This window comes from Loxodonta africana, chromosome 21 (assembly GCF_030014295.1).
Source record: "Loxodonta africana isolate mLoxAfr1 chromosome 21, mLoxAfr1.hap2, whole genome shotgun sequence".
Classification (NCBI taxonomy): Eukaryota; Metazoa; Chordata; class Mammalia; order Proboscidea; family Elephantidae; genus Loxodonta; species Loxodonta africana.
In genome coordinates, this window is record NC_087362.1 from 24,138,667 (window position 1) to 24,154,830 (window position 16,164).

Sequence of the window (16,164 nt, forward strand, 5' to 3'; positions counted from 1 at the left end):
AGTGTGAAGACACGTACATCTACAAGGATTAAGACTTGTACCCTCAGCATTATAGACTTCTGTGGTCTCTGTGTCTTCTATCTTCCCCTTCTTAGGCTAAGCCAGTTAATGAGCTATGAAATATTCATCCTCTTGAGTATGCAAACAATCTGGAGTCTACTGAGTTAAATATGGGTATGTCTGTGTCCTCCACAGCATCAGACAATAACCACATCCTTCTCATACAGAAGCTCCTGAGAACACAGCTCCCTCATCATGGATTGGAGCTGGACAATCCTCTTCTTGGCGGCAGTAACTACAGGTAGGATAGACTTCAGATCTGGGACTGAGGAGGGGGCAGCAATTGCTTAATAGATATTCTGTGTACCCATGTCTGCTCTCCACAGGCACCCACTCTGAGGTCCAGGTCGTGCAGTCTGGGGATGAAGTGAAGAAGCCGGGGGCATCAGTGAAGATCTCCTGCAAGGCTTCTGGGGATGATTTTGCCAGATTCTATATGCAATGGGTGCGACAGGCCTCTGGGAAAGGGTTTGAGTGGATTGGAGGATATGACGCATCTGATAGTGAAACAAAGTACTCACAGAAATTCCAGGGCAGAGCCACCATCACCGGCGACACATCCACGAACACAGACTATTTGGAGCTAAATAGTCTGAGCTCTGAGGATACAGCTGTGTATTACTGTGCAGTCACACAGTGTGATAACCACATCCTGACTGTGTCAAAAACCCCAGGGAAGGAGGCAGCCATGTCAGAAGGAGGCAGGAGATGAGAGGGAAAATTTGAGTGACAGCCTTGCTAAATGTTTCAGAAAAAGAAACAATAGAAAGATGCATTCACTATAATTAGGTGAGGAACAATGGAAGCCAACTGAACATATGTAAATACCATGCAAATATCTGCAGTGTGGATATCAGGAATGAGGTACAACGTCAATGAAAGTACAAATTTTCCAGGCAACAATTACCCTGTAAGTAAAATTCATATTCAGAGGAGAGTGTCAAATGGTTGAGTATAAGTTTCAAAGTCAGTTAAGTAATTATCATGGAGGACAATTTTTAGATTACATAGTAACTCCACATTTAACTTAAAAAAAAAAAATGCCCTGCTACCTTCCAAAGAAGGTTTTACATTACCATCAGTAAAGAATGAGAATTCTTGGTACTCCAAATTATTGTCAAAGTACTGTTGACAGTATTTTGGATTTTAGCCATTCTCATAGGCTATGAATGCTATCTCCTGGGTGTAGGTTATAGTTCCCTAAGGAATGATGTCTTTGAATATCTTTTTTAGTGAGATGTTTGCTTAGAACTTAGGTCAATCTTTTTTTTAACTTGTTTTCTTTTCTTCAGTTAAGTGTCCTTGTATATTCATGATACAAATCATTTATAAAATATATGATTTTCAAATATTTCTCCTGGTTATTACTTTTCATTTTCTTGACAATGACTTTTGCAGAGTGAAAAAAATATAGTTTTCATATTGAACAGTTTATTAATATTTTACCTTTTATTGATCATGTTTTTGATGGTAAATCTGAAACTCATTGTCTGATGCAAGGTCACTCAAAATTTTTCCCATGACTCTAAGCACAGAACATACTAATGGAATTGGGAGTTAGATTTCATCTTTTGATGTTGAAAGCATGTACATGAGTCATTTGGAATTCTTCTGTATGAGCTGTTTGTCTCCTCCTCAATATTAAAAAAAAAAAAATTCAATCATTTGTTAACATCAGTATGGACTCATGGGTATTGGTTTTATAATTTGTGTCATAATCCAACATTCTGCTATTTATTTAGCATTCAAAAATTTCGAGCTTTTTTAGCGATTCAGAGCTCTTTCAGTTTGGCTCCCAACATTTACCACGCAGTTACTTAATTGTTCATATCCTGTGGCTAGTCAGAATCATTGACCCAGGCACTCATTGCAAAATGAACAAACAAATAAAATTATCAACTAGATAGCAGTGCTTATGTGTAGGTAACTTTGCCTTTAGTTTTACAGATTGCATCCATTTCCAAAGTTACTTAGGTTAACACCTTTCCCCCTACCCTCTTCAGTGAGTTGTTTCATAAATTTGTAACACCATTAATTTTTTTAGAGAGTGTGCATTCTGTCCTGACCTCTTAAATTATATGTATTAAAAAAAAAACAAACCTGTTGTCGTCAAGTTGATTCCAACCCCAAAGCCACCCTATAGGACAGAGTAGATTTGCCCCATTGGGTTCCCAGGGAGCACCTGGTGGATTGAAACTGCTAACATTTTGGTTAGCAGCTGTAGCACTTAACTACTATACCACCAGGGTTATACACACACACACACATATTTGTTCCATACACAAAGTTACACCCTGCTGGAAAGTTCTATGTACCGTGATAGGTACGGAGTGTCATGTGTGCACCACAGCAATAGAATAGAGACAAAGTTTACCACTCTTAAAGTCACATGTGCTTTACCTTATTGTACAGCCCTCTCTAAATTCCTGGTAGTCACTTATCCGTTCATCGTGTCTGTAGTTTCGCCTTTTCCATGATGTCATATTGAGGACATCATGTGGTATGTAACCTTCTCAATCTGGCTGCTTTCGTTGAAGACTAATCCATGTATTTTCATGGCTCAGTAGCTCATTTGTTTTCATCGCTGAATAATATTCTATTGTGTAGATGCGCCACAGATTGTTGATCCATTCTCATACTGGAGGGCATCTTGTTTGTTTCCAATTTTGGCAAGTGAGCAAGAAGGAGAGAGAGAGACATACCTTCTCTTTGCTCTATGTCGTATCAAGGGGAATATGAGAGACAGAGTTGATGGTTGTGGTAGATCCTTGTTGGTAAATGACTCAGGACCCCTGGAGGGGTTAGGATCACATGAACGAAATAAGGTCTCTTGACATGGAAACGGTATGTGCTATCTATTATAATTAATTTCTGGTGATAGAGTTAATCTAGTCTAAATAGACTTACTTTTAGAGTTTAGGACCCTGTTTAATTGCATAGTTGCCCAGTACAAATTATTTAAACAAACACAAATTCTTTCTAAATCTAACATTTCCTGATATGGGGTCATTTATCACTTTACTAACATCTTTCTTCTATAGGAAAATAGCAGTTTAATCATTGATTATAACATCAGAATAAATTAAGCTCTTCAATCAGGCTTTGAAACAATGTCTTAAAACATAAGCTCTGGCAACCTGTACATTCACACCTACCCTGGCAAGGTGCAGGCAATGCCCCTTGGTAAGGTGCATGCTGGCATGGCCCAGGCCTTCACTGTGGTGTGGTCAGTTCTGAGGGGAGAAGCTGGTAACCTGGTGAAGGGCATTGGCAATACTGCAGGCATGATTTGTCAAGGCCAAGTGTTTGACTCCTGAGCCAGAAGAAACAGGTAGACTGGAACCAAGCCTGGTCTTTGATCAAAGTCACTGCATTGCATGGGGAAGACTTGGTGTGGCAGCTATTCCATGGAAGGGCCGGAAGTGGCCTCTGCTGTGATGCACCAGGAAAAGCTGCCTGAGAATTGCTGTCTCCTGGACATAAACTAGTAGCTTGAAGATGACCAGCAGTTGTGACCTGAGTTCCACTGCTTCCTAGATGATGGCCAGGAAAAGTGGTGGAAGGTGATATGAGAGGACTGGTCATGGGGGAAGATGGAAAAACAGTAGATATTGTCATTTTATTTCATTCATTATTTACTGATTATTATTTTCTCCTTAGAGATGATCAGGCTCTACCATTACTAGGCCTTTATGTGGAGATTTGTGTGAATCAAGATATGGTTGCACTTGGAGTTTACTGTTGCCATGGCTACGGGAGTTTAAGTTATCTTTTATTATGGCCACCAGAAACCTCAAGTTCCTTTAGTGAAACATATGTTTGTTTGTTTGTTTTTCTTCCTCTTTTGACTTTAAGTCTTTATTTTATGTTCCCCAGAAAGAATCTGCCCTTTTAGTACTCCCTGGTACATGTCAATGTTATTCTGTTTGATAATTGCTGATGTTGTGGTGGTCTTTGCAATAAGGGGGATTTCTCTGATCTTCTGATTGAGCCTCATTCCTACATGGGCCTTTTTAACCTTTGTCAGGTGTGTGGCCTTCCAAGTGTCCCTGTCCGTCCTCCATGTGCCATCCTGGACCTTGCATGACTTCCTGAGCCTTCTGCACTGTGGAGTGACTTCTCTCTTATACGTTCCCTCCCCAGGTGCAGTTGTTTTCCACCTGTGACCTCTGGTTTCCCTTTGAGTGCAGTTTTCCTGCCAATTAAGGCTTTTATACCTTATGGAAGAGAGGGGAGATGATTCTGGACAGAGTTTGGTGGTGTCCTCTGTTCCCCTGCCAGGCTCTATGAGAATTCACCAGTGCCTGTAGAATTCCGTTTTTGATGATTTCCTCAACAGATCGATCCTCTTGTTCTGAAGTAGAGATATGGGAGGTGGTCTGGGTGTATTCTGGAAGTGTCATCTGCTCCTCTCAGGCACCATAAGGGTTTAGTTCTTTATAGGATTTTCCTAATTCCCGGAGGATGTGACACTTGGGAACTTCACACTCCAATGCCTTGAACACACTCAACGTTAAGAGATTTATTACATATCATGGTTTAATCTCGGGAGTATCTTATATGCCATCTGGCACTGTCTGCCCTGGGTAAGCTCAAGTTAGGGTTGTGTTTCTTCCTGCAGGCACCTATCTCCCTTCAGAGCTTAGATTTATTGTTTGTCCTGTGGCTTCAATTTTCTGATGTTAAAGAAACTGTGTTCATTTGCAGTTTCTCTAGCTTTGATGTCATCGTCGTAAGAAGAAGAGCAATGTTTTGTCAGCTCTCTTCAGCTCCATGCTGAGCAGCAGGCTTCTATGTCATAGCTAGAAACTTGAGGCAATCCATATACCCCTGGTCATGAAGACACAGATATTAATTGAGGTATATGCACACTTTGGAATAGTATCCAGCATTAAAATTAGTGAACTCTTAATACACATTGCAAATAGATGTACCTCTAAACTGTTATGCTGAATGAAATAAGCTAAAGGAATGAACGTGCATACTGCATGATTCCACTTACGCAAATTCTGGAGGATGCAAGCTAATCTAAACTAACATAAAGATCAGTATGTGCCTGGGGACAGAGTGAGCAGAGGGAAGGGCAGGAGGGAGGAATGACAGAGGAACAAAAGGAAATCATTGAAGTGTATGGAGTTGTTCACCCTCTTGGTTGTGGTGTTGCTTGCACTGAGATGCACGTATGTTAGTACTTAACTGATTGTACACTTTAAAGAAGTGAAATATATTATATGTCAATTATATCAGCATAAGCTTGTTAAAATAAGTAAGTTTTTATATTGGTAGAGAAGGAGTGATAGAAAGATACACAATAGCATCCTAAAGATCCAAGACCCCTGAACATTCACATGCATTGAACTTGGTATTGTACATACTACTTGGATAAATACTGTTGTGTTTAGGTGTTAGATGCCGTCCTGTGGGTTCAATTTCATAGCGACCCTATGTGCAAAAGAACAAAATGCTGCCTGGTCCTGCACCATCATCACGATCCTTCCTATATTTGAGCCCTCAGCATGTTTCTGGTTGGGTGAATTAGGGATATATATATAGAATTAGGGAAGGCCCTTGTAAATGAGAAGATATTTTGGCCTTAGGTAGGAAAAAGGACACTCTTCCATGGGAATAGGAGAGAGGAAAACAGAAATGGATACCAACAGAGAAAGGGGAAGAGTATTAGCAAAGAAGCAAAAGCTGGTGAATGATGAGAGAAGGGAGAGCAGGAAGTGGATCAACAGTGAGGGGGAGGACAACTTGGAAGTCTGCACTCAGAAACAGAGAGAGCACACCTTGTGTTTTTCTCCCAGGCCTTCTCCCCAGAGGAGGATGTTCACCAGTCACATACGCACGACAGAATGTCTGCAGGTGGGATCCCAAAAAGGGATAGGGGATTGCAGCACTGGCCCTTTGTGTGATGTGTTACCTAGGGCTAGCAGGAACTTTGTTTCCCACAGTCCAGCAAACCAGCCTGCTTCCCTGACCTGTTTTCCTAACTTTGAGGTGGGAATGAAAATACAGAAGCTCAGGAATGAGGGAGTTTAGGAGGATGAAGATGTCTGGGTCCTCTGATGTCTAAATACTCAGGAAGTCACCTTTTAGAAGAGCCTGTGAGGCAGAAGCTGGCCCCTGGCTCCTTCCTCTTGTAAGTCCAGTACCCTTGACACATGCAAATTTCCCCTCAGCTCTGTCTATATCACACCTACCATGCTGTGTGGTGTGGGCATCTTCACTCTCTCAGGAAAGGCACTATGTTTCCTAGTAGAAGATGGAGCTGTTATGTTTCCTCCTTTTTCTGGTGACAGCTTCCCGGTGTGAGCCTCTCAGGGACATAAACGTTGGGTGATAGGGGTGAGTGTGCTGTGTTTCTGACTCACAAGAATTTTGTCTCTTTCCCCTATGTGTCCTGTCCCAGGTGTAGGTGCAGGAGTCAGGCCCAGGACTGGTGAAGCCGTCACAAACCTTGTCTCTCACCTGCACTGTCACTGGTGGCTCCATCTCTAGTGATTGTGCTTGGAGCTGGATCCACCAGCCCCCAGGGAAGGGCCTGGAATGGCTGGGAGCTGTTTACTACAGTGGATCATCATGGGATACAAGGTATGGCTCCTCCATCCAGGGCCGAATCTCCATCACTGCTGACTCATCCAAGAAGCAGTTCTCCCTGCAGCTGAGCTCTGCGACTTCCGAGGACACAGCCATGTATTACTGTGCAAGAGGCACAGTGAAGAGAAGTCGGTGTGCCCCAAGACAGAACCCTCCCCTGCAGGGAGAGGACTGGCCTATGGGAGGCACTCAGAATGCATGAAGCACAGAGATCATCTCAGGAGCAGGTGCAGAGGAAGACAGAAGTTTCCTTTTAACCCTGGTGTTTCCTGTCCCTGCCCAGCAAAAGTCTTATCTTCGAAGAACCATTACTGTCTCTTCCTTGCAACCAGGAACAGATTAGCCAATAAGCACGGTCAGCACATGCTTCTTAGTGTGTACTTTATAAGCACATGCTTAGTTGTGCTAACCTTGTAAGCCCATGCTTATCTTGCTTCCTGAGTGATCCTTCCCTGCAGGGCGCTAAATGAGATTGGAAACAGCTCCAGTGTGTGAGAATGTGCCAGCTAGAAATGAAGCTCACACAGGCTCAGGAGGGTGCTATGCCCAAGGTTGTTTAAGGTCTGAATTTCTTTTAACTGTATCACACTTGTGCTTTCAAGCATGTGCTTATATGGTGTGCACAATTAAGCATGTGTTTACTGTGCTTACTGGGTAATCCACCCCTGCTTGTAACTCCCTGGTGTCTCTCACTTAACAAGTGCTAATTTGGAGAAGGAATTCAATTAAGTATTTAAGCCCTCATTTTTCACATTTCTACCCCAACATTTTTTTCAGTAAAATTTTAATAATTAGAAAACCATGCATCCTCAGTTCAACCTCCAAATACATGCAAATATTTCTGTGCTTTCTGCAATGTCTCAGTCATAGTAAATGCTTCTGTTCATAGTGTACTCAGTAGATACGGAGGTGCTATGTCTCTTTCTTGCCCTTTTATCTGCCTTAAATGAAGCTGAAAAAACCACTTCGACGGGTTATATCTGCCATATCTAACTGCGTCCTAGTGTTCTATGTCTCAGATAGTCTCTCCACCACCCATTCTTTTCTCATGGCGAGAGGAGGAAGATTCAACCATGACTTTTTAATCGCCCTCATTCTCCATTAAAGGAAACAACAAACTCCTTTTTTAATCTCTTCCATGTGTGCTGTCTCATTTTACTTCTTCTCATTCTCACAGCCACCAGCCAAGTGCAGGCATTCAGCACCACTCCACAGAATACTCTCCTACCCCTGTGACTCATCTACCCCACCCACTCCCTTCTCCTACGTACTTCAGCGGAGACAGCTGCTTCTCATGGTGTCCCCTGAGTACACACCGTGGGGGTCACTAGTGATCTGATAATAAAGTCCAAACCCCCCATGCCTTGCAGAGTCTCAGAACACTCTGGAACACGTCACAGGGGTGAATGAATCCTTGAAATTTTAGACTAATTTCAGTTGTCTCTTTCTCTCTCTCTCTTGCTGTCTCTATACACACACACACACACACACACACACACACACAGGTATATACACCCAGGTGGCACAAATAGTTATGCACTCAACTGCTAACCTTAAGGTTGCTTGTTTGAACCCACACAGCTGCTCCTCAGGAGAAAGACCTGGTGATCTACTTCCCTAAAGATTACAACCAAGGAAACCCAGTGGGGGCAGTTCTACTCTGTCACATAGATTTGCTTAGTGTCCAGATTGAGTCAACGCCACCTAACAACAATGACAACATACATTGAATAAAGTTTAATGACTTTAAACAAAAATGCTCTTTGGATAATTGCTATGATGGACACATAGTAAAGAAATAAATGCATTCCGACGTTTAAAATTTATAATTGAAAAAGAATAAAATTTATATTCATGTGTAGAAAAATATGTGTTTAAATATATTTGTTAAGTGGAGTTTCAATAGACAGACACGCAGATAGAAGAACATAATTTTGGATCACTACCTCACACAATAAACACAAATTCAAATGTATCAGTTAGAGTAATATTTAGAGAGTGTGTGTGATATGTGAGAGGATATAGTTTAGTTTTTGCCTGTACACGTGTGTGTGTTAGTGCTGGGGATGTGTGTGTGTGCACATGTGTTTGTGTGTGATTACAACATTTTATATTTTAAACGTATGTGTGTAAATAGAATCTAGATTTTGAACATGCTAAAAGATAATGAAACCAAACCATAAGAAAAATCATAAATATATTTTGAATGGCAATGTTATGACATCTTATGCAAAGTGTTTTATTAATAATAAACAAAATACCTAATTTTGTTTTTAAAAAACTCCTGAGGGGGACGGGCATCAATATTCACTTATCAGAATATCAGTACAAAATTGCTACACACATAATGCACTTATCCTCACTGCTGATCAAGAAAAACCTAAGTATCAAATTAGATTCATCATGTAAAAGAAAACAAGTTTATCACTATTTCATTAAATACCACCTCTCTTATAAAGCAACTAAAATGAGAAAAAAAAAAAAAGTTAAATTTCCCCTTCGTTTTACTCCTTATGCCTGAAGCAGTTCTTCAATCACGTTTTGGAGAGTGAATGAGCCTGACGTGAGTCTCTCTCCACATACAAGGACAGGGCTCCACCATATGTAAGTTTTCCCTCAACTTCTAGGGTAAAATTCCACTCATGGACTGTTGAGTTTAATAGCTCTCTCATCAGACGTAGCTAGAGGTCTCTGGGAAAGAGAGCTCTGTGGTTTAGAAGATGATATCATTGGGTCTTCTTTGGTGCCTGGTGACAGCTAACCAAGATGAGTGTCTCAGGTATCATACCTGGGTATATGGTAATGGTTGTGACTGCACATAACTGGAAAGGACCCAGGTGTCCTATTGCAGGTACAACTGAAAGCATTGGGCCCAGGACTGGTGAAACCCCCACAGAATCTATCTCTCACCTTCACTGTCTCTGGATTCTTCATAACAGACAGTGGTTACTTCTGGCAATGGGTTTGCCAGCCCCTGGGAAGGGGCTACAGTGGATAGGGGAAATAGATTATTCTAGATTCACAAAATAAAGCCCATTCTTCCAGAGCCACAGATCCATCTCCAGAGACACATCAAAGAAGTAGGTGCTCAGGAAACAGCCGTATAGTACTGTGTGAAAGGCACACTAAGGGGAAGTTGGTGTGAGCCCTTGCAGGGAGCATATTGGGCACAGGAATGAATTACCCAATAAGGAGGGTATGTGTGTTGACTCAATGGCACTGGGTTTCTGGGCGTGTGCTTAAGGTCTCAACAAAATAGAGGCACCAGCTATCCAAAGCAAAGATCCACAGATGCCAAGCAAATAGGACACAAGTAAAGGAGAGTGTCACAGTTGAAGGTACCTGGCAGAGCACTAAATAAAACTGATACCAGCTCCAGTGTGTGAGAATGTGCCTGCCAGGGACATGAGGTCGACTGCTGCAAGGTTGTTTAAGCTATGAGGTCCCTCCTACTTCAACACTTGCTTTGACCTCTGTCTCCTATGGTTCTCTCCCATGTCATTGAAATTCCTTATCTTAGCAGGTCTCTTGGGAGTATATTATTTCTTTGGAGTCGACAAGAGATGAGAATGACTATTGAGTCTAACTGTTGCTACCTTCAGCCAACAGGCAACTGGATTCAACACGAGTGGTGACTGGGCATGGATGGATTGTATTAATAGATACCAGGTCTCTGACCCATTATGAGAGAACCATCTTGTACATCCATGTCTGTTGATCCAGCAAGTCCAGCCTGGAGGGCTAGCAATGCTCTTTGGCATGATACAAACACAGGGGTGTGCTCTTTCACATGTTCTGGTAAACAACCAATAGAAACTTCAGTCAGATGAATAAGTAGAAAATTGCAATGAATTTAAACAAGTTACTTTTCAACTGTATAGTGTTTACATGAAAATTTTGAAAACACAACAAAATAAATGCTGGTTATTAAGAAGTTCACTGTCGGAGGCAGGGACAAGATGGCTAACTAAGCAGAAGCTTCTGCTGAACTTCTTGCAAGAAAAACCTGAAAAAACAAGTGAATCCATTACATATATGACAATCTACAAACCCTAACCATCAAACACAGAACTAAGAAATCAACCTGAGTGACAAGGGAGTGAGAGGCCGTGCAGAAGCAGAGATGAGCTGCTGAGCCCACGCAGTAACTCAGCTTCAATTCCTTGGTGCCGTTCTTTGGTGCAAGTGCGGCGGGGCTGATGGTAGTTTCCTGAGGCAGGGCAAGCATGGGATGCAGCCCTAACTTTCTAGGGCAATCTCAGAGGGAACCCAGCCAGTGCACAGAGGCTACGCATGCCTCTAGAATCTGAAATAAAACAGTGCATGTGACACAAGATAAGTGGTTTTGTCTGTTTTACCACACTAATCTCTCCTGCCTATCTGATCCGTCCTCTCCCTGCCCCAGCAGACTTTATTAACAATCGAATTCCATGGGCCTGAGATAGAAATGCTGTGCTTTTTCTGATCTATTCTCCTGGGCTGGGAGAAGTAGCAAATTAACAAACAGGGGAAAAATACTTTCCAGACTTCCCTAAACTGGAAGATCAGAGCAGAAGCAGCACCAGCCCAGGTATAAGAGATCCAAAGACTTTGGCTTTCACCCCTACATGGAGCCAGCTGGCTATTATAATGCAAAGGTAAATGTGTTAGAGGTCTGACTATAATTGTTTTACCTGTGTGGTGGAGAGGCAGGTTTTGGAGGTCTGATACTGGTCTACCTATTAAACAGAGCCCTTACCTAACCACAGCAGTGACCTGAGGGATGAGGCTCCATCCGCACCGCCTAAGCACCCATGAAAGGGGTCTGAGGATAGTGGTTTCTACCAGTCTTTACAGGTATAAGCATTGGGTGCCTAAGGCACAGCTGCAGAGCCCACACACCAGAGAGCTCTAGAGAACAGAGATGCTCCTTTCTCACTGACACTTGGGGGAAGGCTGTCAGCACACTGTCCTCCTCAGAGTGTGACCCCCTGCTGCTACCAGAAAGCAGTGCATAAACCCATCACCACTACTCCTCTACGATAGTAGTTGAGAGCCTACACCACACACTAGGTGACCAACTATCAGGACACCTGAGCTGAATTTATACAAGAATAGTGAATGGACTCCTAAGCTCATATACTTGGTAACAACTCTAGCCATCTGGTAACAGGACATTAGTGTTTCAAAGGCTCCAATAATCAAGTTAGCTCACTCTAGTAGCCTATATGGGTATACCAAAACAAGGCACTAGGACACAGTGAGCAATCAAAAAATAAATTAATACAATAACTTACAGATGGCTTGGAGAGAACAATCAATATCATATCACATAAAGAAGCAGGCCATGATTGCTTCAACAAACTCCAGAAACAGAGAATCAAGGACTCTTCTGGATGAAGATGTATTCCTGGAATTACTAGATGTAGAATACAAAGGATTAATATACAAAACTCTTCAAGACTTCAGGGACGACATCAGGAATGAAATCAGGCAATGTACAGAAAAAGCCGAAGAACACACAGATAAAGCAGGAAACAGATTAAAAAGATTATTCAAGAACATAATGAAAATTTAATAAGCTGCAGGAATAAATAGAGAGACAGCATTCAGAAATTGAAAAGATTAACAATAAACATAAAGAATTAGACAACTCGATAGGAAGTAAAAGGAGCAGAATTGAGGAATTGGAATGCAGAATTGGGGAAATAGAGGATAAGGCATTTGGCAGCAAAATATATTTGAAGAAAAAGCAGATAAAAGAATTAAAAAAAAAAAAATGAAGAAACCCTAAGACTTAAGTGAGATTCTATTAAGAAGAGAGAATTGTTGGAGATTAGTTGGCAGAAAACTTCCCTGACATCGTGAAAGATGAAAGGATATCTATGTATTCAAGATGCTCATCAAACCCCATACAAGGTAGATCTGCAAAGAAAGTCACCAAGACTTATAATCATCAAACCTGACAAAACCAAAGATAAATAGAAAATTTTAAGAGGAGCCAGGGATAAATGAAAAGTCACCTACAAAGGAGAATCAATAAGAAAAAGTACGGACTATTTGGCAGAATCCATGCAGGCAAGAAGGCAATGGGATGACATATGTAGAGAGCATTGAAGGAGAAAAATTGCCAGCCAAGAATCATATTTCCAGCAAAACTGTCTCTCAAATATGAAGGTGAAAATAAGTCATTTACAGGTAATCACAAGCTTAGAGAATTTGCAAAATTGAAACCAAACTACAAAAAATACTAAAGGAAATTCTTTGGTTAGAAAATCAGTATTATCAGATATGAACACAACACAAGGACACAGAACACAGCAAACTGATATCAGCTCAGATAGGGAAATCACAAAAATAAAATAAGACTAAAAAAAAATGCTCAAAACAAGGAATCTCTGATGTCATTATGTAAAAGCTGACAATAAGCAATAAAGAGGGACTAAATACAGTAGGCATAGATTTTTCACATGGAGAGGAAATGAAGGTGATATAGGGAGATACAAGTTAGGTTTATACTTAGAAAAATAGGGGTAAATATTCAGGTAACCACAAAGAAGACTGACAATCCCAGACTTCAAAATAAAAACCAAGATAAACATACAGACTCAGCAAAAAGAAATTCAACTACACTGAAAAAGAGGAACACACAATTTACGAAGATAAACTTCTCAGCACAAAAAAGTAAGTGGAAAAAATGAAATTATCAACACAGAAAAGGCATCAAAATAACAGCACCAAACACCTATCTATAATTATGCTGAATGTAAAGGGACTAAAGGCACCAATAAAGAGGAAAAGCATAATCCAGCTATATGCTACCTACAAGAGACGCACCTTAGACTTACAGATATGAATAAATGAAAACTAAAAGATGCTTTTGGCCAAAATCCTTCTGACATCAGCAAGGATGTCCCTCCTTATGCTTCCTTTTCTGAATCTGGCTTGCACTTCTGGCAGTTCCTAGTGGATGTACAGCTGCAGTTCTTATTGAATTTCATGGATTGACAGCACATTTCTTTTTATCACTGAGTAATATACTGCTGTGTGGATATAACACAAATGTCTTTATCCATTCGTGTATTGAAGTTCATGGTGCAGCCTCGGACTAATATTAGCTTCTTTCTTTCTGTTCCTTTAATTTCCCTGAGGATTTGGCTTGCACTGCTTGGGCACCAAGGGCTAGAGGGTGGCATCCTTCACTGAATTAGGCCTGCCTGAACATGTCTACAATTCTCACACCCACGTACATACACACAGATGATGATCCAGCATCCCGTCACCCCTCTTCTGGTCCCTGGCCCCAACACCATTGAGGTTATGTCTCAGACCTAGTGGCCACACTGCATAGATCCCATTGTGGGTCGTAAGCGCTTCCCAGGCTGATCTCAGGCTTCAGAATTGGCTCTATTTAAATCTGGGTAAAGAAAGCCCAAGAACAAGGTCTTGGCCTTCTCCATAAATACAGATGGTCTGCAGCCATCTCTGCCTCCCTCACCTACCCAGTGAAGCCCACATCCCCTCACTGTCTGACTCCTCCAGAGAACCAAGACCCATATCCTCCAGGAGGCCCCATGACCACAGGCTGCCTCCTAAGACACAGTGACTTGGAGTTAGCCACCCTTTCTGCAGTGTAAGTGGCTTGGGTGAGGCCAGGAGTCCCCTTTGTCATAATGTCAGTTCCTGGTTTGCCGCTTAGGCCTGGCCTGAGAGTCAGAGGACACCCATCCCTGTGGTACTCCCTTCACTTTTGAAGCTTGTTTTTTGGTTTTCTAACAATTTATTTCAATTAAATGTCTACCTGCTTGCATGGTTTCTCAGACATCCCCCTCTAATGTGTGGGTTTTCCTCTTTCTGGTGATATCTCCTAGAGGTGACTGTCTTAGGGACTGAGGAACAAAGCTCTGGGGATGCTATACTGAGCACATGACTCACAATGGTTCTCTTTGTTCCCTGGTCTCCTGTCCCATGCAGCTGCAAGAATAGGGCCCAGGATTGGTGAAGTCCTCACAGACCCTGTCCATCATCTGCTCTGTTTCTGGATTCTCTTTAACCAGCTCTGATATGAGCTGGGTCCTCTAGCCTCCAGGCAAGGGGCTGGAGTGGGTGGGTTCCACATGGCATGGTGGAAGCCCAAACTATAACCCAACTCTGGCATCCTGAGTCAGCATCATCAGGGACACCTCCAAGAGCCAAGTTTACTTCCAGGTGAGCTCTGTAACTTCCGGGAACACAGCCCTGTATTACAGTGCAAGAGACAAAATGAGAGGAAGTCTCTTTAACCATTCGTGCATTGAAGGTCATCGTAAGACAGGGAGCGAAGGCCCCGAGATCAGAGGGTGACTGAGAAATAGCAATGAGACTGCTGTGGTTGGAGGAGAAGCAAGTAAAAGAGAAATAGGCTATAGTATCAGAGAGGTAATAAGGGGCTGAGTGTGGAACCTAGAGACTCAGTGAGACAAAGAACGGAGGGCCCCCCAAATCTGAAAACAAAGTAACAAGAAATGGGCTGTTCCCCAGAACAATGGGGCAGGGTATCTAAATATAGCCTGCAAACTTCTTTAACCTTGCTTACAGAAGCACCTAGAGAAAACCAGGCCCAGGGACATGCACAGAACATCCATCTGTGAGCGCTGTGTGACCTTCCACCAGGGGCAGTGAGGGGCTTCAGCCCCAGCTGGGGAATTGAACCCCGGGAGTGAGAGACTGCGCAGGCCTGACAGCTCATAATAAGTCATGCTACCGATTCCAGAGGCCTCCGGGACAGGAGCCATCGTGGGAAGCTACTGTGTGAGCACCTTAGTTAACATATCCCCACCTTTGTCTATGAATAAACATGAATCTTTTCCCACCCAAGAACTTTTAAAAACTTGGGCCTGTCTTTTGTTCTGCGAGATGAGGGTAAGCATTGCTCTAGGCCCTCCTCATCTCCGCTTGCAAGCCTCTTCAATAAAACTTTGCTCATGTGGAAAACTTTGTGCCTTACCTGCTCATTCTTGACCAGTGAGAGGCAAGAACCTTATTCCAGTAACAATTGTGCTGCCACAGACTAATATTTTGTTCTTTCTTTCTGTTCCTTTCATTTCCCTAAGGAGATGGCACGCAGTGCTTGGGCAGCAGGGGCTAGATGGTGGCACTCTTCATTGAATTAGGCCTCTGAGAACATGCCTACAATTCACACACCCATATATATATATATATACACAGAGTGTTCACTGAGCATCCAGTCACTGCTCTTCTGGCCCCTGGACCCAACACCATTGAGGACATGGCTCAGACCCAGTGTCCCCACTGCATAGATCCCATTGTGATTCCTAAGTCCTCCACAAGCTGATCTCAGGCTTCAGGATAGGCCCTATTAAGTCAGGGGTAAGAAAGTCCAAGAACAAGGTCTTGGCCTTTTCCATAAATACAGATGGTTTGCAGCCAACTCTGTCTTCCTCATCCACCCAGGGAAGCCTGTACCCCCTCACTGTCTGGTCCCTCCAGAGACCCAAGACCAATATCCTGCAAGAGGCCCCATCA

At 42.4% G+C, this 16,164-nt stretch overlaps 1 gene segment (V, D, J or C); it reads left to right on the forward strand.

Annotated features, from left to right (window-relative positions):
• Positions 1 to 200: 200 nt before the first annotated feature.
• On the forward strand, positions 201 to 1,078 carry LOC100662972 (immunoglobulin heavy variable 1-24-like). The segment is given in 2 exon segments: positions 201 to 301; positions 387 to 1,078. Coding segments are annotated over 2 exon segments (432 nt in total).
• Positions 1,079 to 16,164: the final 15,086 nt, after the last annotated feature.